Source organism: Rutilus rutilus, assembly GCF_951802725.1.
Source record: "Rutilus rutilus genome assembly, chromosome: 1".
NCBI lineage: Eukaryota > Metazoa > Chordata > Actinopteri > Cypriniformes > Leuciscidae > Rutilus > Rutilus rutilus.
The window spans coordinates 42170014-42189300 of record NC_140209.1 but is presented as its reverse complement, the minus strand read 5'-3'; the positions used below and the strand labels follow the sequence as shown (position 1 = coordinate 42189300).

General features: G+C 39.2%; 2 protein-coding genes across 3 annotated transcripts; both read left to right on the top strand.

Annotated features, from left to right (window-relative positions):
* Positions 1-187: 187 nt before the first annotated feature.
* LOC311304651 (matrix metalloproteinase-25-like) lies at positions 188-7382 on the top strand (the record flags this gene model as incomplete). The annotated part of the gene is made up of 9 exons (XM_084431810.1): positions 188-327; positions 959-1263; positions 1381-1560; positions 1631-1727; positions 1801-1880; positions 2696-2845; positions 3767-4045; positions 4151-4342; positions 7372-7382. 9 exons carry the CDS (start codon positions 188-190, stop codon positions 7380-7382), a joined length of 1434 nt encoding a protein of 477 aa, XP_084287936.1.
* srrm2 (serine/arginine repetitive matrix 2) lies at positions 5765-19099 on the top strand. 2 transcript variants are annotated; one of them, XM_084413676.1, is made up of 14 exons: positions 5765-6026; positions 7664-7918; positions 8176-8271; positions 8409-8591; positions 8730-8816; positions 8899-8964; positions 9251-9280; positions 9372-9482; positions 10909-11041; positions 13539-15475; positions 16726-17445; positions 17522-17629; positions 18154-18264; positions 18362-19099. In XM_084413676.1, exons 2-14 carry the CDS (start codon positions 7671-7673, stop codon positions 18411-18413), a joined length of 3882 nt encoding a protein of 1293 aa, XP_084269802.1. In that variant the 5' UTR covers positions 5765-6026; positions 7664-7670; the 3' UTR covers positions 18414-19099. The 2 variants fall into 2 exon arrangements, with proteins under 2 accessions (XP_084269802.1, XP_084269801.1); XM_084413675.1 differs by having other exon boundaries at positions 9369-9482.
* Positions 19100-19287: the final 188 nt, after the last annotated feature.

Genomic DNA, 19287 nt, shown 5'->3' with positions numbered 1-19287 from the left:
GCAAACTAGGTGACAGATGATCTCCGCATTCACTGTTTTTAACTGTCACACTTGAGGTTTATTCAGATGGAAGCGCTAGTAAAGCCCTCAGAACTCTCTCTGCCATGTGATCTTTCTGCATGCATTGCCACTATAGTTCTGATGATTCCACTTTTGTCGAACTTTAGATCAGGCCACTTTAGAAATGATGGGCAGACCTCGATGCTCTCTCCCGGACGCCATCAGCTCTGAGGATCTGTTGAAAAGAAAGAGAAGAGGTAAAGGGAAGCTGAAGAGGAGATACACTCTGCCAAGGTTGAGCTGGGACAAGACTGACATCACCTGGAGGTATGATTGGCTCCAGCAATATTCTATACATTGTAAAAATAATAATAATAACGTAACTGTAAGTTGTCTCACCATACACGGTGAAAACTGTAGATTTGCAAGTAAAAATGATGAATCACTGTATAATTTATAGTGAAATGTGCAGTGAAATAACATTCCTTGTGCAAGACATTACATATGATTACATTTTATAGAAATCATTTTGCGCTTCTCATTTTTGTTATCAGAAATGTACATTTGTGTTTTTGTGATACATTTGAGTTAATATTTGTTGCATTATTTTAGTATAATTTGTGTTACCTAATGATGTTTAGTCCCTCTGCACCGTCTTTACGAGTATTGGCCATGTTTTATGGACGGGCCAATTATGATCAACCCAATGAACAAGCAGATTTTGGTAGTTCAAATAGACTGTTACTTATATTAACATTATACCACTTTATGTGGTCATGAATTGTAAAATATACAGGCACTAATATGACATCCAGTAATTTTAAAAACACTGTATTCCTGGTCAGCATATTGTTGCTGTTTCTTTACCATATACAGGATATATTTTTCAATGTATCCTTTTTCTAATGTAATATGTAACCAGAATATTAATCTTACATGTCTCCCTTCTTTTCCCTAGCGTGCAAGATTTTCCCTCTCCCTCCATGTCTCCCACTCTACATCCAGGGCTGGTAAGGCTCATTTTGGCCCATGCCCTCCGAGCATGGAGTGATGTCACCCATCTGCATTTCCTTGGGATTCCCCCTTCTCCATATGACCCATCACCACAGACAGACATCAAAGTCACCTTCGCCAGTGGCTACCATGAGGATGGATATCCTTTTGATGGCAAGGGAGGCACACTGGCACATGCATTCTTCCCAGGAAAGGGAGATCTTGCTGGTGACACACACTTTGATGACGGAGAGAGCTGGAGCTATGGAGGTACATCAAATGCTAGACATATTTGTGTATCCAATCTCATTATTCACAGATATCAATAGAGTAAAAGAAAAGAAAATGGGTCAGAAGTGCTTCAAAGTTTTATGTTTTCTTCCACAGATAGGAGCAGCAATACAGATTTATTCACAGTTGCAGTGCATGAGTTTGGTCATGCTTTAGGCCTGTTTCACTCCTCCTCCAATGATTCCATCATGAAGCCTTATTACTATGGGCCTGTGGGAGACATGCACAGCTACACCTTACCCCTTGATGACAGACTGAGAATACAGGCACTCTATGGTACTCCCTAATATGTGAATAAATAAATTAATGAATCTGTTCATTTCTCACAAGTGTGTTTAATATACAGGGAAAAGGCCAGATTTGAAACCTTCTCCATCTGTTTCTGCACCCACAGCTATTCTGCCCCATTTCTCGACCCCTGCTCCTCCACATCCTCCCTATCAGTGAGTAACACTGTGATCATGAAAGGTTCGACAACGGTTGTTATATTTTTCTTAATGCTTTTCTCTTTTTTAGCCCAGCAGCCTCTACTGATCGCTGTCTGGGAGGTTATGATGCAATCGCTAATATCAGAGCAGAGGTTTTCTTTTTTAGAGGTATGATGTTTGAATTATACCATTCAAATCTTTGGCGTCGGTACGATTTTTAATGCTTTTGAATGCTTATGCTCATCGAGACTGCTTTTATTTGATGGAAACTACAGTAAACAGTAATATTGAGAAATATTATTACAATGTAAACCAAATTAATATGAATGTTTTTACGGTCACTTGATCAATTTTGTGCATGCTTGCTGAATTTAAGTGTTAATTTCTTTTAAAAAAACAACACTTTTGAACATTTGTAGACTGTGTAAAAGTATCAGAGTATCAAAAGTATCAAAAGTATCACCCTTTGGGGTATCCTCAACATATTCCTGAAAATAACTGAAAGAAAGGTATGTAAGAAAAAATTATGCGGACGTTGAAGTTTATTGCAGCATAGCAGTGGCAATGTACATAAAGCACCTTGGGTTCGTCGACGTCAAAATGAACACAGAACATCCAAATCTCAAACCTTTTATCCTGTTTTACCACTCTTAATGTAAATGCTGTGGTCTGTATGTTAATGAGGTTGAGACACCCCATTGTCTGAGATGGTTCTCTGTGTCCCACACCCATTCCCATTCTACAAATGATGATGACCATTTGCTCAGGATGTGATCAACTCAAGTGGTGAAGAAACAATATAACTTGACTTTCCTCTTTATATGATAATTAAGCCATTTTGGGGATGAGCTCATTCTAAAATATAACGCGGAGTGGAATCTGGATCGAGGCAGACTACAATTTCTTACAGTGTCAAAATTATAAATGAAAGAAAATACTGTGTCTGTTTCATCCTCTACCTCAAACCATTCTCTTTTTATCAGGTCCACACTATTGGAGGGTACATCATTCAGGCTCATTAATATCCTTGACTCCAGCTCTGATCCACAGCTTCTGGATCGGTTTGCCTCCAGAAACAACCAGAGTTGATGCTGCATATGAGAGAAGAGATGGATATATTGTATTCTTTATTGGTAAGAATGAATAAATAGATCCAAAATGTAAAAATACGTGTATTTAAACAAGTGAGTGAGTACAAGCAATAGTTTATTATTTTCATACTATAGGGGCTATTGACTGAAATTGAGTGTAAGATTGAGAGGATGCAACATATTAGAAATAGTGGTTGAAAAACAAGATTATTACTCGCTGTTGTATTCCTTATTTTGAGCAGGGCCGGACAGTAACGGAGTACATTTACTTGAGTACAGTACTTAAGTACAATTTTGAGGGATCTGTACTTTACTTGAGTATCATTTTTGGGGAGTACTCATGACTTTACTCAAGTACATTTGAGAGGCAAATATTGTACTCTTTACTCCGCTACATTTATATCCATAACCGTGAGTACCCGTTACTTCTTCTTAAAAAAAAAAAAAAAAAGGAAAAAAAAAAAATCTCGGAAACCCTCAATTTGTTGTTTCCCTCTCAAACGTGATTGGATTGTGCAGGCGCCACTGATTGGGACAGCCTATCAGCAATCACCTTCAGCTTTCCGCCAAAGTCAACTCCATGGTCAGATTTAGATAAGAGACGAAAACATGGACGAAACAATGGATGAAGACGCAGCAGGTCCATCCCGGGAATGTGCCAACCCGTGGCCCCACCTCGCCAGACTATTTCAATTTTCTGAACAAGTTAATGATAGTTTTCGCTTCAAGTGTTTGCTGTGTTTACCAATGTAAGCACTGTGGCAGTAGTAGGCTAATGCAATATTTAGAAAATGTACTCTTGTACTCTTGATACTCAAGTACTTTTAAAAACAAGTACTTCAGTACTTTTACTTGTACTTGAGTAAAATTTAGCAAGGGGCATCTGTACTTTTACTCAAGCAATGAAGCTGTGTACTCTGTCCGCCTCTGATTTTGAGTCTTTTTCATTCTGGTTTTTCTCAGGTAATCAGTACTGGGTATTTAGAAACACAATGTCCCTCCCTGGGTACCCACGACCACTTTCAGATTGGGGTTTACACTCTTCTGCAGGACAGGTTATAGAGAGAGTGGAGGCAGTATTTCTGTGGCCGCACAATGGGAGGACGTACCTGTTCAGTGGTGGAGAGTACTGGAGGTTTGATGAGGCGGGAACAGAGAGGAAGCTGGAGGAAGGGTACCCTAAACTGGCATCCATCTGGGGGATGCCCTCTCGCCCTGATGATATCATTGGATTTCTAGATGGTAAGATGCGTCTTTTATCATAAAAGATTTTATTTATAATGATTTCCATTTGTATTTTTTTTCTCCCGAACCAACCTCAAACCATTTTATCCACAATTCCCTCAGGAGACACCTACTTCTTTAAAGATTCAAACTACTGGATTTTAAAAAGAGGGGGCCTGGAGCAGGAATCTGCTTTCCCGAAGTCCATTGCTACTGACTGGATGAAATGTGATGTTAACCTTTCAGCTCACACACCTGAGATTCCCAGAAGAGACAGAGACTGTAGTTGTGTCCAGAGTTCAGCAGCTGGAATATGTGCTTTGTTAGCTGTTAAATATTCAATTATGGTATTTTGTATTTTGGTTCTTACATTTTACTGATAATATTCATATTATTTGTGTAGTATTTACTGCGATTTTTTATGTTGTGACTGTGTAGTTAGTAAAAATTATTTTAGCTGTCAATGAATTAGTCATCAGTGTCCAATGGTTCCTTACTTTAGAATCTAAGCAGATGCGGTGCGTAATCTTGGTATTGTTTGCCTATTGTTTCTTGAATACTGTGTATTCTGATATCTTACTCATTTGACATACTGCTTTTTACACAGAATATATTACAGTACATAGTAAATGGTCAGTGTTTTGAAGAACTCTAGATGGTCTCAAAACTAACACACTATGGACTAAAAGCCACGAAACAATAGGCTACTTAAATAATAAAACTCATATTGTGTGAGGCTTATTCTGTGTGTTTTTTACTCAATTACAACCAAAGTGAATTAAGCCAGGTGCACACTGTATTACACACTGCGCACCCCCCCCCCCCCCCTTCATCAAAGATTTCTGAAAATGTATCAGTTTTCACAAAAATATGAACAGCTGTAAATTATATTTAATATGTAATATTATAAAATATTATGATTTTTACTGTATTTTGATCAAATAAATACAGCCTTGCAGCAGAAGAGACTTCTTTCAAAAACATTAAAAAAAAAATCTTTCTTCAAAGAATCAAAAACACACTTGCATTGTCACAGCGAGTGAAGAAGGATGAAGTGTGTTACGATATGATCAAGCATTTATCAGAAAATGCATTAAATATAATCTTAAAGCTTTACAATGAAGTATGGGAATCAGGAAAACTCCCGTCTTCATGGAAACAAGGAGTGGTAGTAGGTATTGCAAAGCCTGGGAAAGACCACTCAATTTCGACAAATTATAGGCCTATTGTTTTGACATCAAATATATGCAAAGTAATGGAAAGAATGGTTATGTCTCAAGTATTATTTTATTTGGAGACCAGAAATTTGATACATCCATAGTTCAGAAAGTTTTTTTTTTTTTTTTTTTTACTGTACACTAGATGCAGTTGTAAGCTTGGATAATGAAATAAGGAAAGCTCATGTGAATATAGAAGCGGTAAAATGAATATTTTTGACATTGAGAAAGCATATGACGTTGTTGTGAAAGGAAGGACTGCTAATTAAATTAGAGAGATATAACTGGGTTATTATGGATTTCCTGCAAGAACGAACAATACAAGTGAGAGTATAGGAACTGAATACTCTGATATTTATCAAATAGACAATTGAACCCGTAGTGTTTGTAGCCCCATACTTTTTAATATGATGATAAATGCAGGATAGATGTCGTTACCTCACACTCCATCCCAGTAGGTGGCGGAATATGCACCTTAAGCTGGTTTGCCAACTGCCATAAAACATCAAAAGAAGAAGAAGAAGAAGAAGCGTACAGTGCGTGAATGGAATTGTGGGAAATGTAGTCCACGGTCATTCCCCGAATTTTCTCGCGAGGTCGACACGATGACGTCCAAATGAGCGTTACCTGTTCATTCCAGCCAACGTTGCGTACATCGTTTTTATTTTTACAAGGATTATCTGATATAGAATCGCTGGGAATCCGCTAGCAGTGCCACATTTGTTCGGTCTTTGGCCTGTAAAGGTTCTACTTTTGTTCTCTCCCTGAGCGGAATCACAGAGGTAAGTTACGTAGCGCACACGCAACAGAAGCTTAATGGCCAGTTAGCATGCTGTACTGTAGAGTGGTCCTGTTAGCCCAAAGACACAGTTAGCGCACTAAAACAACCCAAATTATGTTATACATGTAAACACTGGCGGTATTTAGTATGTAAAGTTATAACATTAACAGTACAAGTGAAAGTGAATCAGCGGACGGTGGCGTGAAGGAAGCATTAGCAGTACAGGAGGCCTCGGCCTGCTGCTGGTTTAAGACTGCTCTTCATCTAATGCTCGCGATACAGTGTCTCTGTTAAAATACAGTGAGCAGCCTAACGTACCTAGACAGCATGTAGGGCATAATATGGGATATTTGGAGCGTTTAACACGACTTTAATGCTCTCTTGGGAGGCTTATTGTGATTCATTGTCATAACTTTGAGCACGTTTCAACATATATTTGATCAATTGTGTAGAACACACCACAGCACAAGTCTCTGTAAATGACCTAGAAATAACACTTTGGTTGCCTTGCTTATATATTGAAACATACTGCTTTACTTTCCATACTCGTGTGGTTTCATGAGCTGGCGAGTAATCCCCCCCCCATGTCTTAGACAAAGTGCTGAATCTGTCTATTTCTGGACTAATGTGGTTAGTAAATCGCAGCACATTAACCCTCAGAGACACAAGCATTGATATACATTTTTTTTTATATGTCTGTAGAAAGCCATTAGTTGTAAAAAAAGAAGAAAAAAGAAAAGAACAATACTAAGTGATCTCGCAACACAATTCGGCACACAAATGAATAAAAAAAGTAATACTCAATATCAACCGGTAAGAATAAAGTCGTGTATATTAAATACTGACAAAACAGCTTAGAAAAGAGCTGAAAAAAGGAATAATTTGTACCATTCATAGGTTCCATTGTGTGTAAACAATAGACATTTTTTTTAACCCTAATACCCAGCATTATTTTTGCTGTAAAAATGGTCTCATTTATGTGTGTTAAAAAATGTCCAGTGATTTGATACATAGAAATAAAAATAAAAGGTGTTACATGTCAAAATTTACTTTGTAAATAGATGCATTTGTTCCTAGAATTGTGTCAGCTGAGTATAGCGAGCTGTTTCATATGCAAAGTATGCAACTTTCCCCCCTCCAAAATGGTTTTTGTGATACATTTCAGAGTGTCTGCTACTGTTGTGGTAATATTCAATGGCTTCATACAACCATTGCAGTTCTGTTAGGGTCTCTGAGGGTTAAATTGATAAATCCACTCAAGACTTGCATTTTTGCAATATCAAGGCAGCCCCTTAGTTTGTTCCTTTTTCATTTCTGTTTAATTTGTTTTTGTTGCATTGTTTTAGTTGCACACTAAAACTTAAGTTCCTTCTCTATTAACTATTTGCATGCTTGAGTTGTGCTTCTCCTAAAAAAAATGGGTCACCATTAACCTGTTTTCATATGTAATTTTTAGCAAGAAGCATATGTGTCATTTGTGTAATGGCTTTCACAAATGCAGAAGGCGCCATAATGTCTCCCAGCAGCACTCATTTATTTACATTATTCATGTATCAAATGCTTTTTATTCAAGGCAAATAAAAGGAAAGTTTTTTTTTAGTTCACTGACAAGTTCTCATTTTCTTTCTGAACTCTCAGAGCAGAGATGTATAATGGTATCGGGTTGACCACGCCGCGAGGCAGTGGCACGAACGGCTACGTTCAGCGGAATCTCTCCAGCGTACGCGTGAAGAGGAACAGGGATGAGCGCGGAGGAGAGCGGGATGAGAAAGACAGAGAGAGACTGGAGAGCCAGCTGAACAGACAACCTAATGCTGAAATCCTAGAGCACCAGAGGAAGAGACAGCTGGAGGTGAAGTGTGCCGAGCTGCAGGACATGATGGAGGAGCAGGGGTAAGATGAGATCCTAATCTGAAGAGAATTTTTCATACGGTTTTTGTGTTAATGGTCTGCACATAATGTAGCCTATGTATTTCCTCCCAGTGGTTCACAATATTCCTGTTTTTACTGTGTTTTTTTTTTTTTTACAAATAAATGCATCCTTGGTGAGCACAAGGGACTTTTCAAAAACATGTTTTTGTGTTATTATCATTCTTAAAGAGCAAAGAGATCTTAAGAGTGACCTCTGACCAGTTGTTCTTGTGTGGCAGGTACTCTGCCGAGGAGATTGAAGAGAAAGTCAACACCTTTCGTTTGATGCTGCAAGAAAGAGAAGAACCGGCACCTCTTCCAACAGAGAAGCCAGTGTGAGTATACCTTACACACTGCACACTGCACCCCCACAAACAAAGACCATTCAAACTGACATTTAGATTTTTATGATGGCCTTTTTCTGTGCACTGCTACCTTTTTTTTTTTATTCATATTTTGCACTCTTTAACAGTGTGACTGAGACTCATGCTCTGGCAGCTGCTAACCAGCAAAAGAATGACCGTCTGAGAGAAGCGTTTGGTATCAGCTCTGACTACGTTGATGGCTCATCCTTTCATCCTGACCGGAAGGAGCGAGAGAAGGAAAAGAGGGAGCAGGAGAGGCTGGAAAGAGAGAAACAGCAGCAGAAGTACCAGTGAGTACTTTATCTTTTTGAGATAAAAGAGCTTGATGTACTATGAAGACGTACTGTAACTTTCAGAAGTCAAAGCCGTTGTGTTATACCATATCTAAGTACTTACTGTTCTGTCTGTTTCTCAACATTTTCTTTCAGGATTGTTGAGTCTGATGATTCAGATTCATCTACTGAGCGAAAAAAGAGCCGGAAGAAGAAGAAAAAGAAAAACAAAGGCAGAGAAAGGTAAACTGGAGAATGGAGGAGGAATTTGGAATGCTTAACATAAGTTTAAAGAGAATAATTATGAATCAATTTTCACTGTTAGCTCTGAGAGCCCCTCAACTTCCCCTCGGCGAGAGAAGAAAAAGGACAAGAGGAAGAAAAAGAAAAGGTTTCAGTTAATGCTTTTAATTTTGTTCCCTTACATAACAATATGCTGTTAATTATTCTTATGTTGCCCTCTAGGCAAGAAGAAATTGGGTAAAATTAATACACCTACATTTATTTTATGAAATCTATTTAATTGAGTCAGTGTGAAATATATGAGCCATTTCAAATTAAATATTTGAATGTGGGAATTATATTTTTCATTTGTAAACTGAAAATCGCGTCCGGTGTAGACGTGTACAATTTGTTTGTTTTTTAATTGCTCAAATAACAAAAATCTTTGCTTTCAGGGAGGGGTCAGTGAAGAGTGACACTGAGAGGTAGGTTTTTTTCCTCATTGTTTTAAGTTACATGTGAACAGATAACACGTTCTTTATTCATCTTTAATTGTTATTATGTAACTTGCAGCAGTTCGTCAGATGAAAGGGAAACCTCCAAAAGAAAGAGAAAAAGGAGTGACAATGAGGCTCCTCCCAATAAGAGCCAAAAACAACAGAGTGCATCTTCTAGCCCAGCTCGCAGGTAACATGACACTAAATAAGGCCATGTGACTATTGTCATTTTATAGTGTGTACTAAGGGATAACTCTTTATATTGAGTTGCCTTTTATCTTTTTCTTATAGCATTTGCAAAATGCTTTAATATATTATGTGTTTTATTAGACAGTTGAGCAACTGTTTGGATCCATTCATCGACAGAAAACGAATCATTGTTATGCAGCTCAACTAGGGCTGGGCGATATGGCCCAAAAAAATTATCACGATAATTTTTTTTATATCAGTCGATATCGATAATTATCACAATAAATGTCAAATTTTTATTTCTTTCAAGTTTAAAGGCAGATTTTTGCTCTTAAGTGAAAGTTGTAGAAACCAGGGAGTTAATTGTGGTTTTAAACTACTCTTTATTGTCAGAACATATCATGACAAACACTTACCAAACAGGTGAACATTTCACAAATCTGAGGTACAACATTCAAACATTTGTCATTTTTCCTTAACAAAATAAATATCTTTATTGGAAAATTAATTTGTGGTCTGTGGTCAAATGAACCATTGGTCATCCAGTATCATACATTTAGATCATGATCTAATGCTGCCGTTTGGACTTTGAGCCGAGTGGATAAATGGTCCGTGTGGCGTGCGGTTCAAATGAGTTTCGTGCCGCTTTTGGCGCATAACATTTATCGAACTCTTGATATCGTTTTATCAAGAAAAATTATATTGGGATAATTATCGTTATCGTTTTATCGCCCAGCCCTAAGCTCAACACAGTTAATCTTTTTGTTTAAATCTCGTGTTCTTGATTTACTGCGAGTACCATTTTTTTACCATGCCTATATCGATCTAGCTCACTGCATTGTGCAACAAGTGTCTCATATAGTAGCCGCAGAGCGAATGCACAGAGTAGCATTATAACAACTTTGATCACACTCAAATGTATCTAATATGACAAAACAGCGCTGCGTTACCCCACATACGCATGACAGGAAGAAGCGGAAGTGGTCTGCGGCATAATAAAAGCTCCACTGCTCTTGAGCTGTGTGTCGTGCTTGTCTCTCATTAGCAATCGCTCCAGCGGCCTCGTTCCACTCCAACTGCTTTCGTAATGTTAATAAATCTTTTATACATTACCGGTCATCCATGAATATGATTTCTGCCCAAGTCCTGTCGTATTCTCCCCCGGCTGTAGAGGTGAAGACAACAACTCCCATGATTTCGTGAAATCAAGGTGTCATCAAGCTATGCCTTTGTTTTAAATAAACGACCTCTAGTGGTGAAAAATTACATAGTGTGCCTTTAAATAGATTTATTTCAAATAGGTTTAAATTAAATGGGAAATGTATGAATGCGTGCTCAGCGTTTGAGATGGTCTAGTTTATCAAAATGGTCTTAATTAGTGAAAATTCAAGTTTGTGTTAATATATATGCATGCTTTTTGTTTTCAGCCAATCCCCTCAAAGAGGGAAGCAGCAGAATAAATCAGATTCTCGTCCAGATGAGGGGAGGAAAGGAAGATCCCCTGACAGGAGGCGACGTGGCCGTATTGAGGAAAGTCCAAAGAGGATGGAAGTCAGAGAGGTAATTCATTTGTTCTTTTGGAAGTCTTAGAAACACATGCACACAGTATTTGTTTAATCTGATTTATTCCTTTCACTTGATTAGTGTATTCGACTAGTTCAATTCTTAGATATGGTCTTTCCTTTTACCTTACCTTAAAGGGGTGGTTCAGGATTTTCAACATCGGACCTCATTTTCAAGTGAGCCTGTTTGTCATTCATCAGTGGAGACAGTTTTCAAAAAAATTCATCCAGTCCTTACTTTTGGATAGTTCGCTGGTGCTAGGCTAGCGCGAGTCAACGGTAGATGCGTTAGCCTGCCATTAAAAACAGTTTTACCCACTCCACAGTACACCAAAAGCAAATAAATTATATAACGCCAGACTATCGATGTAAATGTCTGTTGAGAGAATAATGTTAGAATTCAAACTACACTTGCATCTCAATGATCGCATTACATTTACAGGAACTAGTTTCTCAGCAGTGGCGGAATTTTACTTTGCTCCGGTTAGTACTGCGCCGAAAAGTAAACACAGAAAAGAAGCGCACTACAGTCGGGACGTCTAGCTAGCTAGTAGGAGTCTCGGTTGCCTAGGTAACTTAATATCACTCCGCCGCTGCTGTAGACTAGGGCTGAAACGATTAGTCGACATTGTCGACAACGTCGACAATAAAAAATTGTCGACAAATATCTTTGTTGTCGAGTAGTCGTTTGATCCCACGTGACCTAATGTAAGGGCCTGCAATATCGCGATTTGACCGCTACGGCGCTGTAGCGCTAGAGTGTAATGCAGCCGTTACAAATGCTATTGCGGTAGAAGAAAACACAGCGCGAATTATGACGGAGTGCAAACGAATCCGAACTAGTAAGGTGTGTAAAGTTTCACAAAACTGCAAACCAAGAATGCTGTCGTATGCAATACATGCAAGGCGGAACTTGCTTTTCACGGGAGCACAACATGCATGTTAAAACACTTAAAGAGGAAAAACCCGGCACGAGACGAGCCGGTGAGAGGTGAATATTCTCCAGCTGAAGCTAAATAACTAGCAGTAAATCTCTTTTTAGAGAATGCAATACTACTAATAATAGCAATAATATTAACAATAATAATATAATTACAGTAATGTGATGATTCATTTTTGCATAGAATAAAGCTTGATCGAGCTTAGGAGTCGGGGCTGTTTTTATTATTGTAGCTCTATTAGGTAACGTTATTACAGTCTTATCCCTTGCCTGTATTTTGTTACATATTCATGAAGACTTACAAAAGGAGATGTTATGAAGAATATCATGTCAGTTCATTTTTTATACTGTAAATTAAAAGGTGAATGAGAATGTCTCTGTCAGCTCAGCTCAATTGTCATATCAATTTTAAAAAAAAAGATTCTTATAATAATTGTTTGCAGTTTAAGTGTGTCTGTAATGCAGCTGATAATTTTTTTTGTTTATTTTTTTTCTATTGAAAGAGAACAGAATATTTAAACAATGCTTAGAGAGCATTTGTGTGTGATTTGAGTTGGACAGAAATCTGAAAACTTAAAGAGAATGACCTGTTTAGTTGCTCGAAGTTCATTAAAACAACCATTTCAAAAGCTGAAGTGATTTTCTTTTTTTATATTATAGTTAGAATATGTATAATTCCGTGTTTTAACTAATTGAAAAGGCTGAATAATCGTTCCAAACGTACTGATTAGTCGGCGAAATAATCGATGAATAGTCGATTAATCGTTCTAATAATCGTTAGATTATTCGATTATCAAAATAATCGTTTGTTGCAGCCCTACTGTAGACTGTGCTAATAAACACAGGGAACAAAGTATAACTATTGCAATGCGATGAAAGGGTAGTTGGATTTCTAACATTATTCTCTCAACAGACATTTATATCGGTAGTCTGGCGTTATAATTGATTTGCTTTTGATGTACTGTGGAGTGGGTAAAACTGTTTTTAATGGCAGGCTAACGCATCTACCGTTGACTCGCGCTAGCCTAGCACCAGCGAACTATCCAAAAGTAAGGACTGGATGAATTTTTTTGAAAACGGTCTCCACTGATGAATGACAAACAGGCTCACTTGAAAATGAGGTCCGATGTTGAAAATCCTGAACCACCCCTTTAAACTTATTTATATATTATTAATTTATTTTATTTATAATTTATATGTGTGTATATATTTTGTTCTTTTATTACACAATGTCGATGTTAAATTATAGCCAAATACATTCAGATGGTGTCTTTGGCCATTGTCGCATCTCACATCGTTTTTTTGGAGCACTTTGCCATAAGCATTGTTTTAAAATAGTTTGTCAAGATAAAAATAGCCCAACATTTAAAAATGCATCTAGAGACTCTTGCATTTAACGCAAGAACCTGTCATGCAAATGTTTGATGACTGACCTAATTATTTAGGCCTTCCTTGAGCCAGATTAGTCAAGCAGTTGTTCAGGCAAACCTCTTACTGATTTTTACAAAATATTTGGTTTTGCATTGCTCTAATTCTTTGTCTTCCTCAATTTTAGAGATCACCAAGACGCTCAAGAACACCTGAGCACAACAGAAGAGACAAAGGCCAAAAACTTGAGAGAGAACAAGTGCAAGAAAAACCTCAGAGAAAGCAACACAACTCTTCATCGCCATCTCCTCTACCAAAGCAGAGGCGGGATAGACGACCACGGAGTGAAGAGCGGGTGAAACCCCTTCAGACAAGACACATCTCCTCTTCACCGTCTCCACCACGTAAGCAGCAGCGAGACCGAAGACAACGGAGCGAAGAGAGACAAAAACCCTCTCAGCGGAAAAGGCGTGACTCTTCGTCTCGCTCTCCGACTCCTAAGCTGCAGAGAGACAAGAACCAAGGGGACGATGGGAGAAAGAACAAAGGTCAAAGAAAACATGACTCTTCCTCATCCCCGTCTCCTCCACGTATAGATAGAACGAGAAGAGGACACAGTGGAGAGAAAGAAGCTTCCCTGAGGGACAGAGAAATGGAGAACCATGGGGAAAGAGCAAGAGACAGACAGAGGAATAGCGATAGAGAAACAATCCTGTCTAGTAGAAAGGATGACCAAGGACGGGAGAGTGATAAAGGGAAGGAACGACACCGAAACCGATCTAGTGACTCCCTGTCTCCTGCTAAACGTTCACCTTACGCCAATGGAGGGCAAAAAGAACGAGATCGTGAACTGGAGAAGGAGCGAGAAGAACAGAGAGACAAAGACAGAAGACGAGAGGAGGAGATGAAGGAAGAGGCTCTGAGAAAAGCCAGAGAGAGCGACAGAGAAAAGGAGAGAAACCGCACCAGAAGCCAAGAGGTGTCCCGATCAGACAGAAAGTCCTCTTTTAGCTGTCAACCTGAGGACAGACGAGGTGCCAGAGGAAGTGAGCCAGAGCAAGAGGTGGGCAAGAAAGACAGGAAAGTTGAAGAGGACAAGAGACAGGAGAGGAGTCCTCAAGACCAAAAGAAGGAGAAACAGACTCAAAAGGAAAAGCCTGGGAAGAAAGACAAAGCTGCAAGTAGTAGTAGCAGCAGCAGCAGCAGTAGTGGCAGCAGCAGCAGCAGCGAGAGTGATAGTGACAGCTCCTCATCATCATCCTCCTCCTCATCCTCCTCCTCCTCATCATCGTCATCATCCTCGGATGATGAAAAAAAGAAAAGTTCAAAAGACAGCAGCACAGCCAGTAAGTTGGTTCCTAACGCTGTCATCGCTCTGGCTATTGCACGTCGAGAGAAGGAGAATCGAGGAAGGGATGGGGAGAGTGATGAAGGCAAGAAGGTGTACCCTGCCACACAAAAACAGAGCTCACCTCCTGAGCCCCAGAGAAAAAGGGACAGCGTTGATAAGAGACAACAAGACGTAGTGAGAGACCGGAGAGCTGGAAACTCCTCGTCTCCCTCCACAGGAACCAGAGACCGTGGAAAAGAAAGGTACACTCCCACCGAGAGTTCCAGTCCGCCTCCTTCACCCCCTCAGAGAGGCCGGGACAGGTACACGCCTTTAGAAGAACCCAAATCTCAGATCAGAGATCGTGGAGGCGAGCGATACACCCCGTCAGAGATGGAACGAGAGTCGTCACGCCCCTCTCCTGGCAGAGGAAGAGATCGACAGAGTGACCGAAAGAAAGACGTGTCGCCTTTGTCTCAGAGGGGAAAAGAAAGGAACAATGTGTCACAGGTGAAGCAGACAGTAGCTCGGCCTTCACCGAAACGCACCCCACCTCGACAGTACCAGGACCCACAACGTTCGCGTTCCCCCAGTCCGAGACGAGGAGCGAGAAGACCGTCACCTCCACGAAACTCATCGCCTTTCAGAAGGGACCGCAGCCGAGAACGTCTCCGAGAACGAGAAAGGGACCGATTTAGAGCAAGGCCAGGAGACAGAGAACGAGAGCGTTCCAGGGAGAGGAGAATGAGGAGCAGCAGATCCAGGAGTCCTCGAAGACCAAGTCCTCCCTACAGGTTAGTCAGATTACCATGTTTTTTTTTTAGAAAAGCTAAACATTTAAAGTATACACGGTAGGCAATATGGAAATGGATTGCTGAGTGATGTTGCAGTGTGACATTTCAAAATGCCAAATTATAGGTGGCAGCATCATTATTTTATCTTTACACAGAGTAGTAAGTCTATTAGAAAAATCTGCTGAATTTTGAATTTAGCAATCCTTGTGGCATTATATCATGGTGACAGGAAAAAGCACTTCACAAATTAAGAAATTAGAAATGTACCTTTATTTATTCACATAAAAGTAATAATGCCAACATCTTGATTTGAGAGTCTATAAATGTATTAATAATTAGGAAACCATGGCCATGTAGCTCGTGCATTACTTTTATTTCACTTTTGGATTTCAGAAAGGTACATCTACAAATCTCTAAGGTAAAAATGATCTTTTGAATGTCTTTTTTAAAATGTAAAATCAGTGATTCTGTAAAATATGCCGCTTTGCAGTGGATACTACTTGGTCTATGACCATGCTTCACATTTTACCAGGAGAAATTCGAATCCTTCCACTACAATCCCGGTGAGGCAAATCTAGGTTTATTGAACACAAATAATAAAGTGTAGGGAAAGCAACCACACTGCCCTAAGGGACTTTTTACATGCATGTAGTTATAATACTGTGTATTTGACCTCTTGGTAGCTTGAGAAGCAGTTGAAATGAACAAAATCCCTTCTTACAGATATCCCTGAAACTGATTCAGATACATAGAATCTTATGAATACACTATTTAGAGCATGTTAATGCATCAACTCAAGCATTTCCGTGTAATTCTGGCACTCAGACAGGTATGTTCTATGCAATTGTTTTGATAGATGGAAATACTTTATTGCTGTGATGACAAAGCTTAATTTTCAGCATCATTACTCCAGTCTTCAGTGTCACATGATCCTTCAGACATCATTATAATATGATGATTTGGTGCTCAATAATTTTTGCTGCATGTGGTACGTTTTTTTAGAAGTCTACGTTAAATAGAAAGTTCAAAAGAACAGCATTTACTTGAAATTAAAATATTTTGAAACATTAAATATTTACTGTCACAAAGAATGAATGTCTTTCAAAAAGAAATACTTACCGATATAAAATGTAATTATTATTATTTAGATGCATCTATTAGGAGTTTTTGAGCTGCAGTGTTAACTTGTAAATAGCAGAGTTTTAAATTAAGTTTAATATAATAACAACAAATTTTCTCTCTACGCCTAGGTTTCGTCGTTCACCCTCTCCAGTACGTCGGCGCAGAAATAGTCGTTCACTGTCAAGAGAAAGAGAAAGGGGGAGAGAGCAGGAGAGGAGGAATCGAGAGCGAGAGAGGCAGCGTGAACAGGAGAAAGAGAGAGAACGAGAGCAAGAACAAAGAAGGAGGGCACCACCCAAAGATCCCACTCCTCCACGCCGCTCGTCATCATCCTCATCCTCCAGTTCGACCTCTTCATCCTCACCCTCTCCTCAAAGACAGATGAAGGGGTTAAAGTCAACCGATGCAGATAAAAAGAGATCAAGGGAAATTGATGAACAGACAAGAAATAAGCAACCAGAAAGGAACTCCAAACATCCATCTCCCTCCCCTCCTCGTGAGACTCGTCCCCCTTCTAATCAATTGCATCATCGCTCTCACTCCCGCGAACTTCCTGCCCGTTCTAGATCACCAACGACCAACCAATCACAGAGCAGGGATCCACCAGGTGACCGATTAAGAGGCCAGACCCCGTCATCTGTCCATGAGCGGCACCACGAGCCATCAGTGAAAGGAAAGACTGCAGTGAACGGGAAACCAGAGAAGGAGAGCTCTGGCCAACAGCAGAAGAAGCAGAGAAGCAGCTCAAGTTCTTCATCATCTTCCTCATCATCCTCCTCGTCCTCATCGTCATCCTCATCATCATCCTCCTCAGACAGCTCAGACACTGAAACAGAGAAAGGAAAAGGGTAAGTGCCTAGTCATTTAGCATTTATGTAGCTCAGTTTAATAGATGGAACTACATTTTAATGTTTGTTTTTACAGGGGTGTCAAACCAAGTGCAAACAGAGACGCTGGCAAGACGGCGAAAAGCAAAGCTTCTTCGTCGTCGTCATCATCCTCATCAGAAAGTGAGCAAGAAGTGAAGAAAAGGTAGAATATTTTGCCTGTTTTATTAATTGTTGGTTTATTCCTCTACTAAAGGAATAATGGATTTTCCACCTCAAGTCAACAGGGAATCAAAATTGACTCTTTACTTTCTCAGTTTATGAGCATGATCCAACAGGGCAATGTTTTAAGCTACTGTTATAGTAGGGCTGCACGATTAATTGATAACTGAGCTTAGTGCCATTATCAAATCACAAAGGCTGCGATTTAAAGAATTATATGTACTGCATGTTTCAAAGTGAAGCCCAGTACTGTGCTCATTTACATGCAAGCAGCTCATGATACTGTTTTCAGTGTCTCTGTTCACCGTACATGCTGATCCACATGAACCCATCTATGTATCTGTGTAGCATTATCTTTAAAAAAAAAAAGTCCCCCAATTCAATATCCTTTTTACACTGAAATAAGTCACATTAGAGACATAAATTGGCAAAATAAACATTCACATCCCATTTTGCTGCTTTACTCTAAACCACCGTCTAAATATATATATTTTTTTAACTATGCAGTCCTCCACGGCCCAAAAGAGTACCAGCAGACTCACTGAGAGACTCTAGGTCACTCAGTTACTCCCCTCCAGCGAGGCAACGAAGACCTGCACATTCTCCACCCTCTCGACGGTCAGTTCTGAACAGATCTGTGTGTTTCAGCACATACTATAATTCTCAACCGTTGCTATTACTAATATTGACCTACATCTCTGTTTTCCATCAACAGTGCAAGCAGGAAGTCGAGAAGCAGATCTCCAGACAGTCGGCGGAGGAAATGAGTGAATAAATGTTCACTTTTTTTTGTTTTCTGGACTCTCTTATCTGACTCTCACTGGACTGGATCATCTCAGTATCACATGGATGAGACTAGAAATGTGACTAGTTGTAATGGTGATATTTTCACCATTATTAGAGGAAGGTCTATTGAAACTTGGTTATTTGTAACTCATCCCAAAGGGAGGATTTATTTTTACCTTTATTATGCTGTAATTAATGTAAGAAGGCCAGCTGAGACACTGAAGCTCTCATCAACCATTGCTCTGTGCCAACAGATGCTATTTGTATACGTATACATACACACAAAATCACACATGTTCAGTGGTTTTCTGTCTGCTGCATTGTTCTGAATATAGATGAACGTCTGTAATTTGGTGATCAGAATGGACAATATTCTGTTCCTGCATATGTGGACCGAGTCTGTTCCTTTGTTTATTTGTTGGGAAAAAAAGAATTGTGAATAATAAAATGGAAGTAGAATATTCTTGTCTGAAATTTTTAGTTTGTTGTGCTGAAGGAGAAGCTGATACCAAATACACAGTCTTGTATTCTTTAAAGCTGTGTGCAATTTAACGAACGCTTTCAGTCAGCTTTCTCTGAGAAAGAGGTGACCCTGCCCCAATCTCACCCCTTTGTTAGAACCATTGTTATTATATGAGATGTTCAAATAAACATATCAGTGTTTTGATAGTGTGATTATTTTTATGCTGTGAGAAAATCAACCTACCAATTTCATTATAGTTGTTTAAAAGTCTGTAGTTCAGATTTCATAATAAACAGGTATTGGAGAAAGTCTCTTAACATGAAAAAATGAAGCATTAAAGCTTTATAACTTGAGACCCCCTCTCTCACAGAAATGTGACATGGTAATTTTCC

Excerpts from the sequence above, each read along its gene's own strand:
- srrm2 (XM_084413675.1), top strand. The coding sequence starts at position 7,671 with ATGTATAATGGTATCGGGTTGACCACGCCGCGAGGCAGTGGCACGAAC. Across the intron at positions 8,592-8,729 it reads AAACAGCAGCAGAAGTACCA|GATTGTTGAGTCTGATGATT; the intron begins GTGAGTACTTTA and ends ATTTTCTTTCAG. Across the intron at positions 9,483-10,908 it reads TCTTCTAGCCCAGCTCGCAG|CCAATCCCCTCAAAGAGGGA; the intron begins GTAACATGACAC and ends TTTTGTTTTCAG.